Raw genomic sequence first — 16,487 nt, 5'->3', positions numbered from 1 at the left:
CGGAAACTGAGGTTGGCCCCCAGCTGGGTAAGAACAGAGATCCCCACCTGCAGGACATGCAGGTTCCGTTTGCGCCCCTCGTCCCGATCTGCTACTGGTGCCATGAGGCTGGCCACGTCACCAGGAACTGCCCCGCAGCCATGTGACGTGGTGTTGCCTTGCCTCCCAATTCCCGACACCAGAGGCAGATAAGTCTCGGGGAAATGGTTGATATAAGGTTCGGTGAAGTGAGTAACCACGCATTAGTGGACTCAGGATGCAGGCAGACTTTAATAAGGACTGCTCTTTTGGTGGGAGTGTCTTGGAAGGCACATGGAACTGTGGCTATCTCCTGTATACATGGGAAAACTAAGACATATCCCTCCATGAAAATGTATTTGACTGTCAGAAGTCGGATAGGCTGTGTAACCGTGGCTGTCGTGGAAAAAGTTACCGTATCTGGTAATTATGGGCTCAGACTGGCCATACTTTAAACAAGTAATGACTGAGAAAGTAGTGCCGGTCTCCTATAAAACCATTGTGGCAGCAGAACATTCTATTGGCCGAATTTTCCCACTGCAAGCCGATTTGTTCGGTTCTGCCCAAAAAACCAAGAGAGCAAAGGGCGGAAAAATGGGAGGGAATATCAATGAGACAAGGCTTGCGTTTGGTAAGGGAATCCTCGATGTCTATTAAACACCGGGGGGGGGGGATTGGAATCCAATGTGACCGTCAGGGAAGGGTTACCGAGACCCCTAGTGCACAAGCTACTGTAGCCCCGCTCAATGTACCGAAGGTCTGGGACCGGAATGTTGACCCGAGGCCATATTACAAAAGTATCCTAAGTGACATTCTTCTCATCAGAGATAGAATGTCCTAACTACAAGTTTTGGAGAGTTGATATTACAGAAAATTATCTCCTAACTTATTTTCCTATCTTAATTTAAGATAGGACATTGCATATTACAGAACGTTCCTAACTTGGTTTCTTTCCAAACATTTAGGACTCAGGGGAACCTTTCCTATCCATCGGTTAGAAAATTAAAATTGTTAGTTTGCAAGATCTGCACAAACTATGCAAAAAACAAAACAAAAAAAATGATGCAAATTTATTATTGTTGTTATGCTTTAGATTTTAAGTTTTGTATTGCACAAATATTTCTGGGCATTTAGGTCTTATTATTTACAGCATATTCTATAGTGAACCATAATAATCCATTAGTATATTTGAGTAAGCTACGTGTAACGTCTAGATCTAGCCCCACCTCCTGAGGTGGTGGTTCGTGTTATGCACGGGACAGCATGGAGTTGGAGTTCGAAGCACTCACAAGTTAATGTCGGTGATAATTGATATTTGAAACTTTACTGAGTAATAAGACATGAAGAATTCTGTGTTGATTATGTCATGTTATTGTATTACACAGCGAGATGCTCAATTGAATTATAACCAGCGGCTCATATTTGTAATGTAACTTGAAAAATACTCTTTAATGTACAAAATTAAAGACTCTTTAATGTACAAAATTATATTACTGTACACACTTTCTATCATACCGGAGGCACAAACATATCACAATACTGTTATTCTTTTTTGTTTTACTTTAGCCTGTGAGATATTGTTGTGTGTTGGCATTTCTAATTAAAATAAAATGGTGTTTATGACTTAAATTGAATAAGTATTGCTTTTTTTTTTTTAAATAGCGGTATTTAGTTATTGTTGTTAACTAGATTTTATTGAAGATTTTTCTGCGATCAAAACCTTATTCACTTCCCGGGTAAAATTTAGAGCCCAGTGTTTCTTTGCCACAACTGAATTCGTTTAGACACCATCATTTAAAAACATGTATATTCTGGTGACAGTTACCTGAAGCTCGAGCTGTAACCTGCTCTATCGTTAGATAGGATTTCCTAACTAATCTAAGGATAGGGGGAGACACTATTGTAGGCACTGCTGACTTTTAATATACAGTAATTATTAATCCATCCTCTTTGACGCTTATATTGATTCAATATACAAAAAAAAAAAAAAAAGTTTTCAATACCATTGGAAAAGAATGTAGCATATTTGTTGCTTCAGCCTCTTCTGAGTGTAAACATCCGGTACCTAATGTAGGATCTCCACCCTGGCACGCACTTGCCAATTCTTCCCGAGCAACATACGAAGAATCTGACCCTTCCTCACCAACTACACCACCCAGCTCCTGGTCCAGGCCCTGGTATTCTCCCGCCTAGACTTCTGCAACTCCCTCCTGGCTGGCCTCCCTGCGTCCGCCACCCGTCCGCTCCAGCTCATCCAGAACTCCGCTGCTCGCCTGGTGTTCTCTCTGCCTCACTTCTTACACACAACTCCACTGCTCCACTCACTCCACTGGCTCCCGATCACCGTTCTCATCCAGTTCAAGACTCTTGTACTCGTCTACAGATGCCTTGACCAGACTGCACCCAGCTACCTCCAGACCCTCATCTCTCCCTTCACCCCCATTCGACCTCTCCGCTCCTCCTGCACTAGAAGACTGGCTCTACCTCCTCTACGCTCCCCTGTCCCCAGAGCCCGCTCCTTCTCCACCTTCCTACAGATGTCAGGACTGCCCAGTCCCTGACCATCTTCCGGCACCTCCTCAAGACTCACCTCTTCAGACAGCACCTGTAGAAACTCCTCTTTTCCATCTGGACACTTATCACTCTTCCTTAAATGCACTTTACTTGCTCTTATCTGCTCCCTATTTTACTGCATTTAACCCTGTACTTTAGAGTACTGTAATCTGTCAAGTGTCATTTAATCTGTAGTATTCTGTATTTAATTATATCCTGATGTAACTATCACTGACACTGTTATCTGCTCCTTTATTGAATCGTATTTTATCATATACTTGTACTTGCTAGAACCGAAGTGATTGTATTTTATCTTGCTCTTAATTGTATTAATACTTGTACTGTGATTCTTGAAATGTATTTTTGTTTACGACTGTAAGTCGCCCTGGATAAGGGCGTCTGCTAAGAAATAAATAATAATAATAATAGGATCTCTAAAATCAAAGAAAATAGACCTTGCAAAAATAAAGGGCTGTGGAGGCATAGCAGCAAGGACAAAGGTAGAGGGATGTTTTGATGTTTTGGCTCAATTGAGGATTCCTTGTGATATGCAGCACAGGTATGATTGGCTACAGTTCTGTTTTAGAAGCCTATTTTACCTGTTTTGATTCAAGTGTTATGTGCAGTGTTGTGAAATGCACTGCCATTACAGATTCTGTCCTCAGATGAGATGAGGTTAAAAGCTCTATAACCATGCATGCAGACGAGCCCGACCCTTTTGCATGGTTAAGATGCTCGCTTGCAGTGGGCAGGGTTGCCAATTCGTGCCCAGTCTCCACCTGGTTACACATGCATCAGGCTTTTTAAATCTTAGACCAACCCTTAGTGAACTCATTTGTACTACATTAACCAGTTAGTCTGAAGACTCCAGAATAACTCGTAGCACTATTCTTAATTTCCAGTGCATGGAGGGTGTTGAAAACATTGGCTTTACATGTTTCCTGTATCAGTACATGTTTTAACTTTACTTTGCTGCAAGTAGTAGAGTCTATATATGTATAGCTCGGTCGCAATCATTTTTCAATGCAAGTGGGTCTTGCCTCAGGGAAAGTAAACCAACAAATTGTAAACAGGTTTGCAAATTCATTTGGTATTACACTAATCTGGTTAGCAAAGTGCGTTTTCTGAAAAAAACATTAATACACCTAATTTGAAATTCCAAGGTGACTGCAATGGTTGTATAAATTCTAACCATTATGCAATTGTGTCTTATATCCTGTTGTCTTTTAGAAATGCCAATAACATTTGAATATCCTTTCTTTACTTTGACTAAAATATGTCCTAGCAAAGCAATCAAGCATTGAAACTGTGGTTCGCATGTCTTATTAAAATAGCATGAAATCTTCTTTTTATCTTGAGACGTGGGGTGGATGTTAATCTGTATTTTACAAACATGCATAAATGGCTTGTCACTTGATGGCACTGTGACGCCACAACACTGTATGGGATTGTATGATCCAGTCCTGCTATAAATAACATACAAAAACAAATTAAACTGAATTTTATACAGCTTAACTGTTATAGTATAAGCAGCCTCAAACAAATATGGTTGTCCATGATTGAAAGATGTTGAATAGAGCTCCTCTCTTTCCCCTGTATTTTACTAGTTACTGGTATTATTATTATTATTATTATTATTTATTTCTTAGCAGACGCCCTTATCCAGGGCGACTTACAATTGTTACACAAGATATCACATTATTTTTTTTTTTACATACAATTACCCATTTATACAGTTGGGTTTTTACTGGAGCAATCTAGGTAAAGTACCTTGCTCAAGGGTACAGCAGCAGTGTCCCCCACTGGGGATTGAACCCACGACCCTCCAGTCAAGAGTCCAGAGCCCTAACCACTACTCCACACTGCAATTTTGGTAATACTGGTAATTTACCAAACCTTAAAAAGTAATTATACCTGTTTCGATTTGTCTTGCAGTTTTTACTCCTCCACCGTCCTCCTTGCCAGCGCCATCCCTTAGAGATTTCTGGCAGAATCAGGCATGTCCTCCCCCCCCCCCCCTCCTCCTCCCTCCTCTATCTCCCCTGATGACTTTGCCTCCTTCTTCTCTTGTAAAATCTCAGATATCCGCAAACTCTTTAACACCTCTCCCTCCCCCGCACCCCCTCCCGCTCCAACCCCTACACCCACTACATCCCCTACTAACTCACCCTCCTTCTCCACCTTCTTGCCCCTCTCAGACTCTGACCTCTCCTCCCTGCTCCAGGGTCACAAACCCACCACGTGTGCCTTGGACCCCCTCCCCACTCACCTCTTTCAAGCTGCTGCTCCTGCTATACTCCCCTTCATCTCCTCCCTCCTCAACACTTCTCTACTTTCTGGTATCTTTCCCTCTGCCTTCAAAAAAGCCTCTATCACTCCCCTCCTCAAAATACCTACCCTTGACCCCACCTCCCTCCAGAGCTACCGTCCTGTCTCCCTCCTACCCTTCCTCTCCAAAACCCTGGAGCGGACTGTACACCGCCAGCTCTCTGCTTTCCTGTCCAACCACTCTCTGCTTGACCCTCTCCAATCTGGCTTCCGCTCTGCTCACTCCACTGAAACCGTCCTCCTGTCTTAAGTGTGCCCGAGCTGCCTCTCTCTCCTCTGTCCTAATTCTCCTCAACCTTTCTGCTGCCTTTGACACTGTTGATCACTCTATTCTACTATCATCTCTCGCTGACCTGGGGATCTCTGGCACTGCTCTGGCCTGGTTCTCCTCCTACCTCTCCAACCGCACTTACCAGGTAACCTGGCGTGGAGCAACCTCCACACCTCACCCTCTCTTAACTGGAGTCCCCCAAGGGTCAGTCTTGGGTCCTCTCCTGTTCTCTCTCTACACCCGCTCCCTGGGCCCCCTCATCGCATCCTATGGTTTCTCATACCATTTCTATGCTGATGATGCTCAGATTTTCCTCTCCTTCCCCACCTCTGACTCCACCATCTCCTCCCGTATCTCTATCTGTCTGTCTGCTATTTCCTCCTGGATGCACTCGCATCACCTCATACTCAACCTCTCTAAATCTGACCTCCTTTTCTTTCCCTCCTCCTCCCCCTCCTCTGATCTCTCTATCTCTGTTCCTCTGGAATCTACCACACTCTCTCCCTCTTCCTCCGCTAAGAACCTTGGAGTCACCCTGGACCCCTGCCTCTCTTATTCCCAGCACATCTCCACTCTGGCACACACTTGCCGATTCTTCCTGAGCAACATCCGAAGAATCCAACCCTTCCTCACCAACTACGCTACCCAGCTCCTGGTCCAGGCCCTGGTACTCTCCCGCCTAGACTACTGCAACTCCCTCCTAGCTGGCCTCCCTGCGTCCGCCACCCGTCCGCTCCAGCTATTCCAGAACTCTGCTGCCCGCCTGGTGTTCTCTCTGCCTCGCTTCGCCCACGCTACTCCACTACTCCGCTCGCTCCACTGGCTCCCGATCACCGCTCGCATCCAGTTCAAGACTCTTGTACTAGCCTACAGATGCCTTGACCAGACTGCACCCAGCTACCTCCAGACCCTCATCTCTCCCTACACCCCCACTCGAACTCTCCGCTCCGCCTGCACTAGAAGACTGGCTCTACCTCCTCTACGCTCCCCTGCCTCCAGAGCCTGCTCCTTCTCCACCCTTGCTCCGCAGTGGTGGAATGACCTTCCTACAGATGTCAGGACTGCCCAGTCCCTGACCACATTCCGGTGCCTCCTTAAGACTCACCTCTTCAAACAGCACCTGTAGAACTCCTCTGTTTGTATCCTGGGACACTATCACCCTTCATTTAAATGTGCTTTATTTTGCTCTTATCTGCCCCCTATTTTACTGCATTTAATCCTGTACTTCAGAATACTGTAATCTGCCAAGTGTTTAACCTGTAGTATTTTGTATTTAATCATATCCTGATGTAACTATCACTATTTAATCATATCCTGATGTAACGATCACTATTATCTGCTGTATTATTGAATTGTGGTTTGTCACACTTGAACAAAAGTTATTGTAGTTCTTGCTCTTATTGTATTACTTGTATTGTAACACTTGAAATGTATTTGCTTACGATTGTAAGTCGCCCTGGATAAGGGCGTCTGCTAAGAAATAAATAATAATAATAATAAAATTCAATTAGATTGTTGTTGTCTGGTTCTTTGAACTTGATATATCATTTTGTGTTTGTTTTACATGATTTAAAGAGTGTAAGTAATAAGAAAAACAACACCAATGTGATTGTGGAAGTACAGGATCTCAGCAGTATTTGACAGCCAGCTTCTTATTGTTCAGTCAGCTTCTTATTCACGTCCCAACACCCTAACCAGAAACAGCTTATTAATCACATACCAGACTGAGCCTATTTTAAGGTATCAGAGAATTAAGATACATGTTTAGGGCCAATATTTCATTTGTCTACTGGCAGCCTACAAACACGAATGGGCACAATGAAATATAAAAGTAATATAAAATAACATACATTTTGTTTTAGGAATGAAAGAACAATCTTGCTGCTGAGTTTTGAGAGCTCAACACCCCACATGCCGGGAACCTGCAGCACAACTACAACAAATTGAGACAAGCAAACATTTCAGACATTTTCTTGTGATTGTATGTTTATAATTAAGCCCAAATGAAACTTCCCTTTTAACACCTGTATAAACTGTGCTATAAATCACTCAATGAAAATAACTTGAAGGCTTACAGACAGGTATGGACTGGACAAAGGAATACAAATTCACTTAGAATAACAAAATGAAGTAAAAGGAAATACAAATCGAACAGACAACCATGAAAATAGAAAGACAGTTGCCAAACGATTTTGATTGCCAAAGCAATGGCTGTACAAGGATGAGCCATGACTAAACTGTAAACCCAATAGAACCATATTCATATTTTGACATACAAATGATATAAATCAGGACACACATAATACATTACTGCAAATGAAAACTGCAGGTGCCTAAAGCCCACTGCACACAGCCTGACTCAAGCCATCCCAACTCATCTCATCTGAGTATGCACAGATTTTGCGATCAGTTGTGCTCAGTTTTGGTTTGACGTCACAATTGAGTCTTTCCCCGACTGGGTGTCACACACTGCTAAGACTGAATTAGACGGACCACAACTAGATCCTGGTGATTACTATGTATGCAGATTTAATTAATACTGCACTGTACACATTTTTGTATTAACTTAGCCCAACATAGCGACCCTCATATTATGCATGGCATCGTATACTGATTAGACGGTGGAGACAGCGCTGTGAGGCAACCAAAATAAGCACTTAGTCTATTAATTAATTGACCATTTACATCGTGCAAACGTTTCAGGCAGTGTTTGACTTTTTGTATAGCTTGTCTACTACACTTTAGCCTGTGGTAAATAAAATCCAACCTGTTGATTTTTTATTTGACTTTGGTGGGTTTTTTTTCTCAGCGTGTGGATCTAGGGGCTTGTGATTTGTGACCTATTGGAGATTGACACACCGGTTACTTCTGTTTTAGCGCAGTAAAGAAAGACTGCCAGTAGATTGATAATAAAAAGGTAAATTGATCATTTACCTTTGATTAGTAAATGCCTTAAAAAACCTATTCAAATGTGCACATATCTGATATTTTTTAATTCAGGACACTCAGAGCAATTCAAGACTAATGTATTTTTACCTGTGGAACTAAAGCTGTCAATATTCCGCCATCTTGTGACAAGTTACATGACAAGCTACATTACTTAAACCTGCTTCACCATTGGTTGACACCCTTATGAATAATCGGTCTCAGTCAGTCTTGGTCGGCAACCGCTGCACACAGATAGACTGATCACATCTCAAATCTGCATAATCTTGGTTTTAAGGGCACGCACACTGAAACGATTCATCCAAACTCTGTACGGCCAGTTGAGATGAGATGAGTCGGGACGGCTTGAGTCGGGCTGTGTGCGGCGGGCTTAAGAGAATTGACCTTCAGCTCTGAGCCCTTACCTATTGCTACTGTCACTAAATTTGACAGTGATACAACTTTATATGAACATTCCTAAGCAGATGATCACCATAACTTTTTCAAAGTACTTCTCTGAATTTAATTTACTTTACTGGGTACAGTGGTTCATCTTACCTTGTTCACTGGTGCCACATTAAAATGCTTAGCAACTCATATCCAGTTAATTGTTGATGCAGTACTGCTGCAGTAACATATCTAATTAAAATCCCAACAGAGTGCATATATTTTACATACTTTGTTGCCGGTCTAAAGCAGCTTTCTCATTTTCCCTGTCTGTTGACCCAATGAAAAAATCGTTCTTCAAACAGCAAAAGCTAAACTGATTTTTACATTCGAACAAGGCCTTTATGCAGTCCCTGAAACTTGGCTGACTATCATTTAAATGCCTTCAGTACATTTACATGTATTCTGTCAATTCACAATTTTCACTTCAAAATAATATTGAGTTTGTCTACACATAGTGGACTTAAAGATCAACTTGGTAAGGGTGTGAAATATAGATTCTTCTTTTCTGTTTCATATCCTGGTGACTTAAACTCATACGTTTAAAAAATCCCTAACCCCCATGTAGGTCTTGTACATCAGAGTGCGAACATTAACCTCTTTCATACTCGCTTCCCCTGATGGATGTAAAAAATGCCATTTCTCACTGATGAACCAGAATAAAAAACCAAGAAGAATACCTTAGTTAAGCTAACCATACCAATTTGCTCTTTAACTTACCACAACTTGCTCTGTAACAGTCACAAGCCGACACGTCTGTATGTTGTGACGCAGTGAGAGAATGCATTCGTAACATAGGGCATGCTTGGATTTTGTCAACAAAAACATGTTTGTGCTAATGGACTTGTTAAATCAAATGTAAAACACTTTCTGTAATTGAGGATACTCACGTAGCTTCTGAAATGGAAAAGCACCATTGTGGTCATATTAAATTTATCAAAGAATAATTTAGAAAGCGCAATAGTTAGTGTACTTCTTGTCAATGTATTTAACAAGGGTTTGTTGTCTTTGGAGGTTGTACAATGTTCAATTAAGGACCTCAATCTAGCATATGTTAATTAAAATAAATAAATAAATAAAATATTGGTAACTAGAACACGATCCTTTGATTAAGGACAGCATATTTGAGAAAGCTGTCTGTGTGGGGAGGTTCTGTGTTCTTTAAGTAGTATTGATGTTTCGTAATTATTTCTTTGCTGAGCTTTGATTTAACCTGCCAGGTGATTTTCTGTGTGCATATCTTGTGAACAGTGATCAAAGTGTAAATGTATGCAAATTCAATGCTTCACCTTAATTACTAAGATTACAGCTGTCAGCAGCCTTTTCTGTGTTTTATTGAGATTAGTAAACTATCTCAAATAATTATCATTCTAACCACAATTACAAATGCTGTGTGTTTTATCATTGCTTCCTGTTCCCTATCATTTAGCATCTTTGCCTCTGAATTCTCATTAGTCCGCATGATGTAGTGTGATTGCTGTATCATTCTACAGATTACCATGGAGTCAAATTATTTACTGGGTCAAAGTAAAACTCTTCTGTACTGCCATTGTCAATATTGTAGGCAGCAAATCATGCCCAACCCTTAATGGTTGAAACAAACGGATTCCAGATTCCTTTTAAAAAGCTATTATTTATATATGTAGATTTTTAGTAGTGCTTTTAATTGATTTAAAGATGAATTGATTAAACCTGTAGGTAGCTTTTGTAATACAGGACTTCATTAACTATGAGCAGCTATGAAGCTGTTTTTAGAGACATCCGCACATTATTTAGGATTGTATCAGTTTGTGATGTTAATACTCGTTGTTGATTATTCATGTAATATACGCTTCAACAGTGCCCCCCATTTAGCATTTTTTTAAAATTTTATTGCGACATTGTGTTCCCTTTATTTATGTTTTTATTTATGTTTTAGAAAAATAAAACAACCACAGGTACATGATACAGATTCAAAAGATAAATAGATAGATCATACACAGTAAAGGATAAATACACACAATAAATAACAAGACAGTTTACGTCCTAGTTACAAATTTGATTTTAATTTATTTTATATTTAATTTCCGTCAGACATGAGGTTCCCAATAGCTTGTTTTGTGTGTGTACTAATATTTAATACTGTACCAATATGGCAGCAGTGTGGAGTAGTGGTTAGGGCTCTGCACTCTTGATTGGAGGGTTGTGGGTTCAATCCCAGGTGGGGGACAGTGCTGCTGTACCCTTCAGCAAGGTACAGTAAAAACCTCACTGTATAAATGGGTAATTGTATGTAAAAATAATGTGTAAAAAATAATGTAATTGTAAGTCGCCCTGGATAAGGACATCTGCTAAGAAATAAATAATAATAATATCCAGTATTCAGTACAATCAATTAGATAAGTCACACCATGTGTGAATATAGCCCTAGTGATTGTATAATAAAGACGAACAAAGAAGTCAGTACTTGTATTGAATATCTTATTTTTCTTGTGTTTTACAGTGGAATTACCGTCTTTCACTTTTGATGACTTATTGTGTTAAACAAGCTATTGAATTTTTAACATTTTTTTTAAATGTACAGTTGATATGAATGACGTAACCCAATATGTGCGCGCTGTCCTCTGGGAGCCAAATGAATATGAGAAGTTGCTATTTCATGCAACAACAATAGCATTACTTTAATGAGAAATCAATTTTAAAGTAATAAAACGTGGAAGTGAGTGCTAAACCCCAATAAGATACTGGTGAAGTGAGCAAATAAAAACTGGTGTTAAAGATGGGTGCCAACAAAGCACTTAAAAAAGTATTAATGGTCAGTCTGCATGTAACAATATCTACTAAAATAGATTACAGCTACATTAATTTGAGGAATATTATTGTTGACTGAACATTAACCCCGTTTATCTAGCTGCAGATTGTTTTTTCCGTTTTATTAAGGTAATATGAGAAAATAATTTTGAGTTTCAAGCTGCCAGTCCTGGTCAGGTTTCATTTCAAAATAATAATAATCAATAGTACTATAATACACATTGTAAAGGTAGAATACAGACACATCTAGTGGAGGCTGGTTCTTACTAAATACTCAGGAAGCATATTGCCCTTGATGGCCCTAAAACAGAGGCTGCGGGTAAAGTTTAAATCTCCTTTGGGTTTAATGCAAGAACAAACTCTTAGGGCAACTGTAAAAGTGTGGTAGGTTATCTGCTAATAAAGTGTGTGTGTGTGTGAGAGAGAGAGAGAGAGAGAGAGAGAGAGAGAGAGAGAAACAGAAGATTGTGGTTGCAAATGCCTAGTCTTGCTATACAGAGAGGTCTTGCACCTGTAATGCCATCCTAACACACACTATATTATACTAGTCTGAGACCATTTTGTTTCTATATCTTTGCCGTATTCCAGGTTTTCTTTTCGCCATACGGAGTATCTGCAACCACTTGGTTTCCCAAAACTTACTCAACCTGGCTAAGAACAAACTCTGTATTTACCTATTCTCTGTTCAGAGACAAAGGGATTCTAAAGCTACTCGGTTGCCCCTCATCCTACCTCAGAACAACTGTGTTTGTCAAAAACTGATTTTTCAATCTGGGCGCTCTTCTGATGCATTCCAACCAGAACCTTAAGGACTTGTTACATGAGTCAATGCGCTGGTAACATAAACTGTAGCAACGTGTTGCCTGTAACGTAACCGCGGGTATATATATTAGTCAAACCCACGTTTATTTTTAAAGCTGTAATGCACCAAATAAAATAAAAGTGGTGTCTGATGTCATTTAGTCATATTATAACCTTCCATGTTGATCCTTCACCTAATTTTTATTTTTCTACAGGTTAGTTTGTTATTACTAATACTAGAATATACATATTTCACATACTGTTTTGAAGAGCTGTCCAACACGGTGACTCCACTCATCCAAAAACAAGATACAGTGATGCAAGAGTCCATCAGCCCTGCTGAACGTCTGGCAGTTGCACTGCGTTTTTAGCGACTGGGGAACAGTTTACTTCTCTTGCATTTAATTTTAGTATTAGCTGCTTTGCCATTTCAAAAATGATAACTGAAATGTGTGAAGCACTTTACAAAGTGCTGAAGGAATGTATTTTTCAGTGCCGAGTACTGAAACTGCCTGGGCACTAACTAAATTGTTCTTATGGCCCTGGTGGATGCTGATCTTAAGTTCCTATATGTGGACGTAGGTACAAATGGCAAAGTAAGTGATGGAGGGGTATGGAATAAATGTACATTAAGTCAGGTTATGCAGGATAAATCCCTGCACTTGCCACAACCTTCTGCCCTTCTATTATGCAATGATCCTGTTAATTACGTGGTTGTAGCAAATGAGGCCTTTGGCTTAAAGAAATTGATTAGAAACCTTATCCACAAATTCAGTTGAACCCAGAGAATTGCATATTTAACTACAGGTTAGTTTGTTATTACTCATACATTGCCTAATAAACAATGTTCACAAATTTTAACCACATTACATGGTTACAACTACATACCATTTTTTGTAGTAGTATACCGAGCACCAAAATAAACTTATCACTATTATAACACATTTATTTTCGAAAAAAAATAAAATATATAAATGATGGACATTGACTAAATTTTTTGGTTTCTTTTTAATCACTCGATCATTCATCCTTTACCATGACACGCTTGAGTAACTATGACTGAAGCAAGTGTGCTTAATCACCTAATTAGTGAGACAGTTGATTGGACACTGGATATGGAGTGATTTCAGCCGTTGAATTGCAAGCTTGAATAAAAACAATAAAGAAAATCACAGAAAAAAAACAATATGCCACGTCTGTCAAGAGAGCAATCGGCATGTTGGAGGCTGGATGAGGGCAGCGTAAAGTTATACACAAGTATGACTTGAAATTGACTTTATTTAATCAAGCTATAACCCATCCAAAAGCATTGCATAGCTACTTGTAGTCAACCAAATGATCCTTGAATGATGAATAAATGGGATTTATAACTGGTATGAATAGGGCTTCTGATTTTCAGTGTTTATTCATTTTATTTTTCTGTGCTTATTTTTTATCTATTTTCGAGTTTTACGGGGCTTTCGTTTTTTATATACTATATAAAATTACTGTTTTCAGTTACTTTCCAAAATGCTTGGCTGTTTTCTTCTGTCAAAATATGTACAGTAGTAACTAAACAATAATTGCACACTTAAGTTGTACCTTATTTCATTTGCTGTCTTCCACAACGATATCCCTATGGTCACGGGCACATTCTTTTGGGTTTTTTGTGTGTAGGCATTTTTTTTACATTTCACCACGATTCTGTTTTAAATCCTCTGTATTTTAAGTGTAATACAGCTTTAAATCCCGCGAACAAGCAAATTGATTAACCATTTCCACTGTTTTTACGTTGGTTTCCGGTGTTTATTGGCTATACACCGATTTCTTTTTTTTTGTATCAGAATGTTTTATCAGTTTTTATCGGTTAAAACCAGAAACCAGAAGCCCTAAATATATGTTATCTCCATAGCTAATTTAGTTTTGTCTTTACAAAATGGTCCATCATTGATGATTATTTCATCGTATTACTTATCATACACAGTATATTGTTACCCCCTACTGGGGAATCACCCTGGATTAAATCAACTACCTTTCCTTATTCCATGATTTCCCTTAAAATAAAAGGTCAGCACAATCCAGGTGGAATCACTGGTACTGGCTTATCCTGGTGAGGTATAGGTTCATCAAATCAACCCTTTTGTCACAAGTGTGTGGAAGAATACATTGCAGTTGTGTGTAGATTTTATGTTTAGAAGTACAGCCTTTGGAAACAAGTGGAAATCAATAAATCCTGGTCTCTTTTCTTTTGCCATGATGTACAATCTTAATGGCCCTATACAAAAGAACCTTTGTGTATTTTCAAGCTAGAATACTGCAGATGTCAAGACCCTTGATTACACTGGCTGTATTGTACTCTGTGAAGCCACAACTTGCCAACAGCTTTAAAGTATCACATCGATACATCCTCCTACGCCTCTGCCAGAAGTGGAAGAATTAATGTTGTGCATTGCATTGCTGGACTTAAACCTACTCACGAATACTATCTGTCCACAAACAATTTAACAGACATTCATGCTTTCCTACATTCCTGTATCCCCCCACACCACAAATTTAATTCACAAATCCTTTTATTTTCTTGTTCTCTGGTCGACCAATTTTCTGGCTATTGTTGCTATTCCAGTTTCTTTTAACAGTATTCTGCTGTGGCCTGTTTATTCAGAGATGAGTTTTGAACTTACATTCCATTATTAAATGTAATCAATGTGTAATCTTTCCTGAACTTTCACAGTGGTGATAAAAAAGAGGAGCTATGCGGAGTACTGTTAAACCTTGGCACAGATGCTAAGAATAATAAATGACACTATGTTCTGCCTAACATTTTTATGGCTCTCTTTTGGCTTCAAAGTAAATAGAACTATAATATGAATGTGTTTAAATCTTTGTTTATTAAATATTAATAGCAAACTTATATTTTCATTTAGAGTTCTTTTTTCTGTCTAATTTGTAAAATAGTATTTTCCATGTTATCCTCTGTAAGAAATAATAACACGCTATACAAATTGAACACATGGCCTTTTTCTGGTAAACATGCACCCTATGTGGGATGGTGTACACATTGTTCTGGCCCAGTTAAATTACGCAAGCTCTTATTGTTTCATCAGCCGTTTGTTCCTTTCCATTATGCAACATTTGTTTATGTGCCTTTTTGAACGGTGAAGGAGTGAGAAATCATTGAACCAACGCAGAAATACCATCTCCATACCAGCGCAGAAATACCATCTCCGTACCAGAGCAGAAAGCCATGTGGGCAGAAAGCCATGGCAGCTCAGACCACCAGCTCTGTCGCCTTGGAGCTCAAAAGACCACCTGTCGTTTGGGGGGCTAAAACATGGGAGCATACAAAATAAGTGGTCAGACTGTTGCATAACGACTTGACCCGAAAAATAAAAAAAGCAGTGGAGACTGAGTGAGTGACAGAACAGGCAGAGGCCCCCACCCTGGCACATTCTGAGCAGATGAGATGGTCATTAGAATAATGGGGACATCTGTCACATATCCACCCTCTTCAAGTGGTACTTCGCTATAATATTTTTTGGATCAGAAACCATGTCAAAGAGCCTGCGCACACATCCTCTATAAAATTTTCTATAAGCCGATACCCTCTGTCACTGTAGTGGTCTCTGCCTATGTCTTAAATACACAGCGTGAATTAGAGAACCCATGTTTCCAAAATTCAGTAAGGGTAATGACTGTGATCCACCTGTTCTATTTATAGGACAGGTACCAGTAAGTAGGTGTTGGTGGTATATGACAGGTAATATAATCAAGTAATTTGAGCAACTTGGTATAAGCGACCTGGATAAGGGCGTCTGCTAAGAAATAAATAATAATAATAATAATAATAATAATAATAATAATAATAATAATAATAATAATAATAATAATAATACAGTAGAAAAGCTACTTTTTGTACATTCTGGTATCGGTTTATGGAAACGAGCCCCTGGACTTAACAAGGTGTCTATTTTTTGTATTTACCATCTTTAAAAGAGAATAGTTAATACATGAACTGTTCCAAATAATGTAGACATAGGAAAGTGCAGAGAAAACTCATTTTCTGAATTATCACTTTACAGATAACGTTAACTTGTGTACAATTAATCATTATTTGACAAAAAATATTAGTGTGAGATGAAGGACAGCCCCTAACACACAATAGCATCCCAGTAAGTCGTCATTTTAACCTACTTCCAGGTACCAATTTCTAATATCCTTCCTAACAAACTAAATAACGCACAATCAACATGCATTGAAAAAATGTGATTGTCATTCAGGTCAGTTTTCTAAACGTGATGATGTAGGTAGTAGGAACAGGGTTTAAGTATTCAGTATCATTCCCAATCAACCATTTCTAATCATCACCTAGTGGTTT

At 39.3% G+C, this 16,487-nt stretch overlaps 1 protein-coding gene across 1 annotated transcript in view; it reads left to right on the top strand.

Moving 5' to 3' along the window:
* Positions 1-447: 447 nt before the first annotated feature.
* The window catches only part of LOC117973005 (pseudouridine-5'-phosphatase-like), a 77,224-nt gene continuing 61,184 nt past the window's right edge, over positions 448-16,487 (top strand). The window contains exon 1 of the mRNA XM_034923797.1: positions 448-649. Coding sequence (XP_034779688.1) covers positions 448-649 — 202 coding nt within the window. The remainder of the gene's footprint in view (positions 650-16,487) is intronic.

The sequence above is a fragment of the Acipenser ruthenus genome, chromosome 9 (genome assembly GCF_902713425.1).
Source record: "Acipenser ruthenus chromosome 9, fAciRut3.2 maternal haplotype, whole genome shotgun sequence".
NCBI classification, from domain to species: Eukaryota; Metazoa; Chordata; class Actinopteri; order Acipenseriformes; family Acipenseridae; genus Acipenser; species Acipenser ruthenus.
This window is presented reverse-complemented; position numbering and strand designations above follow the sequence as displayed.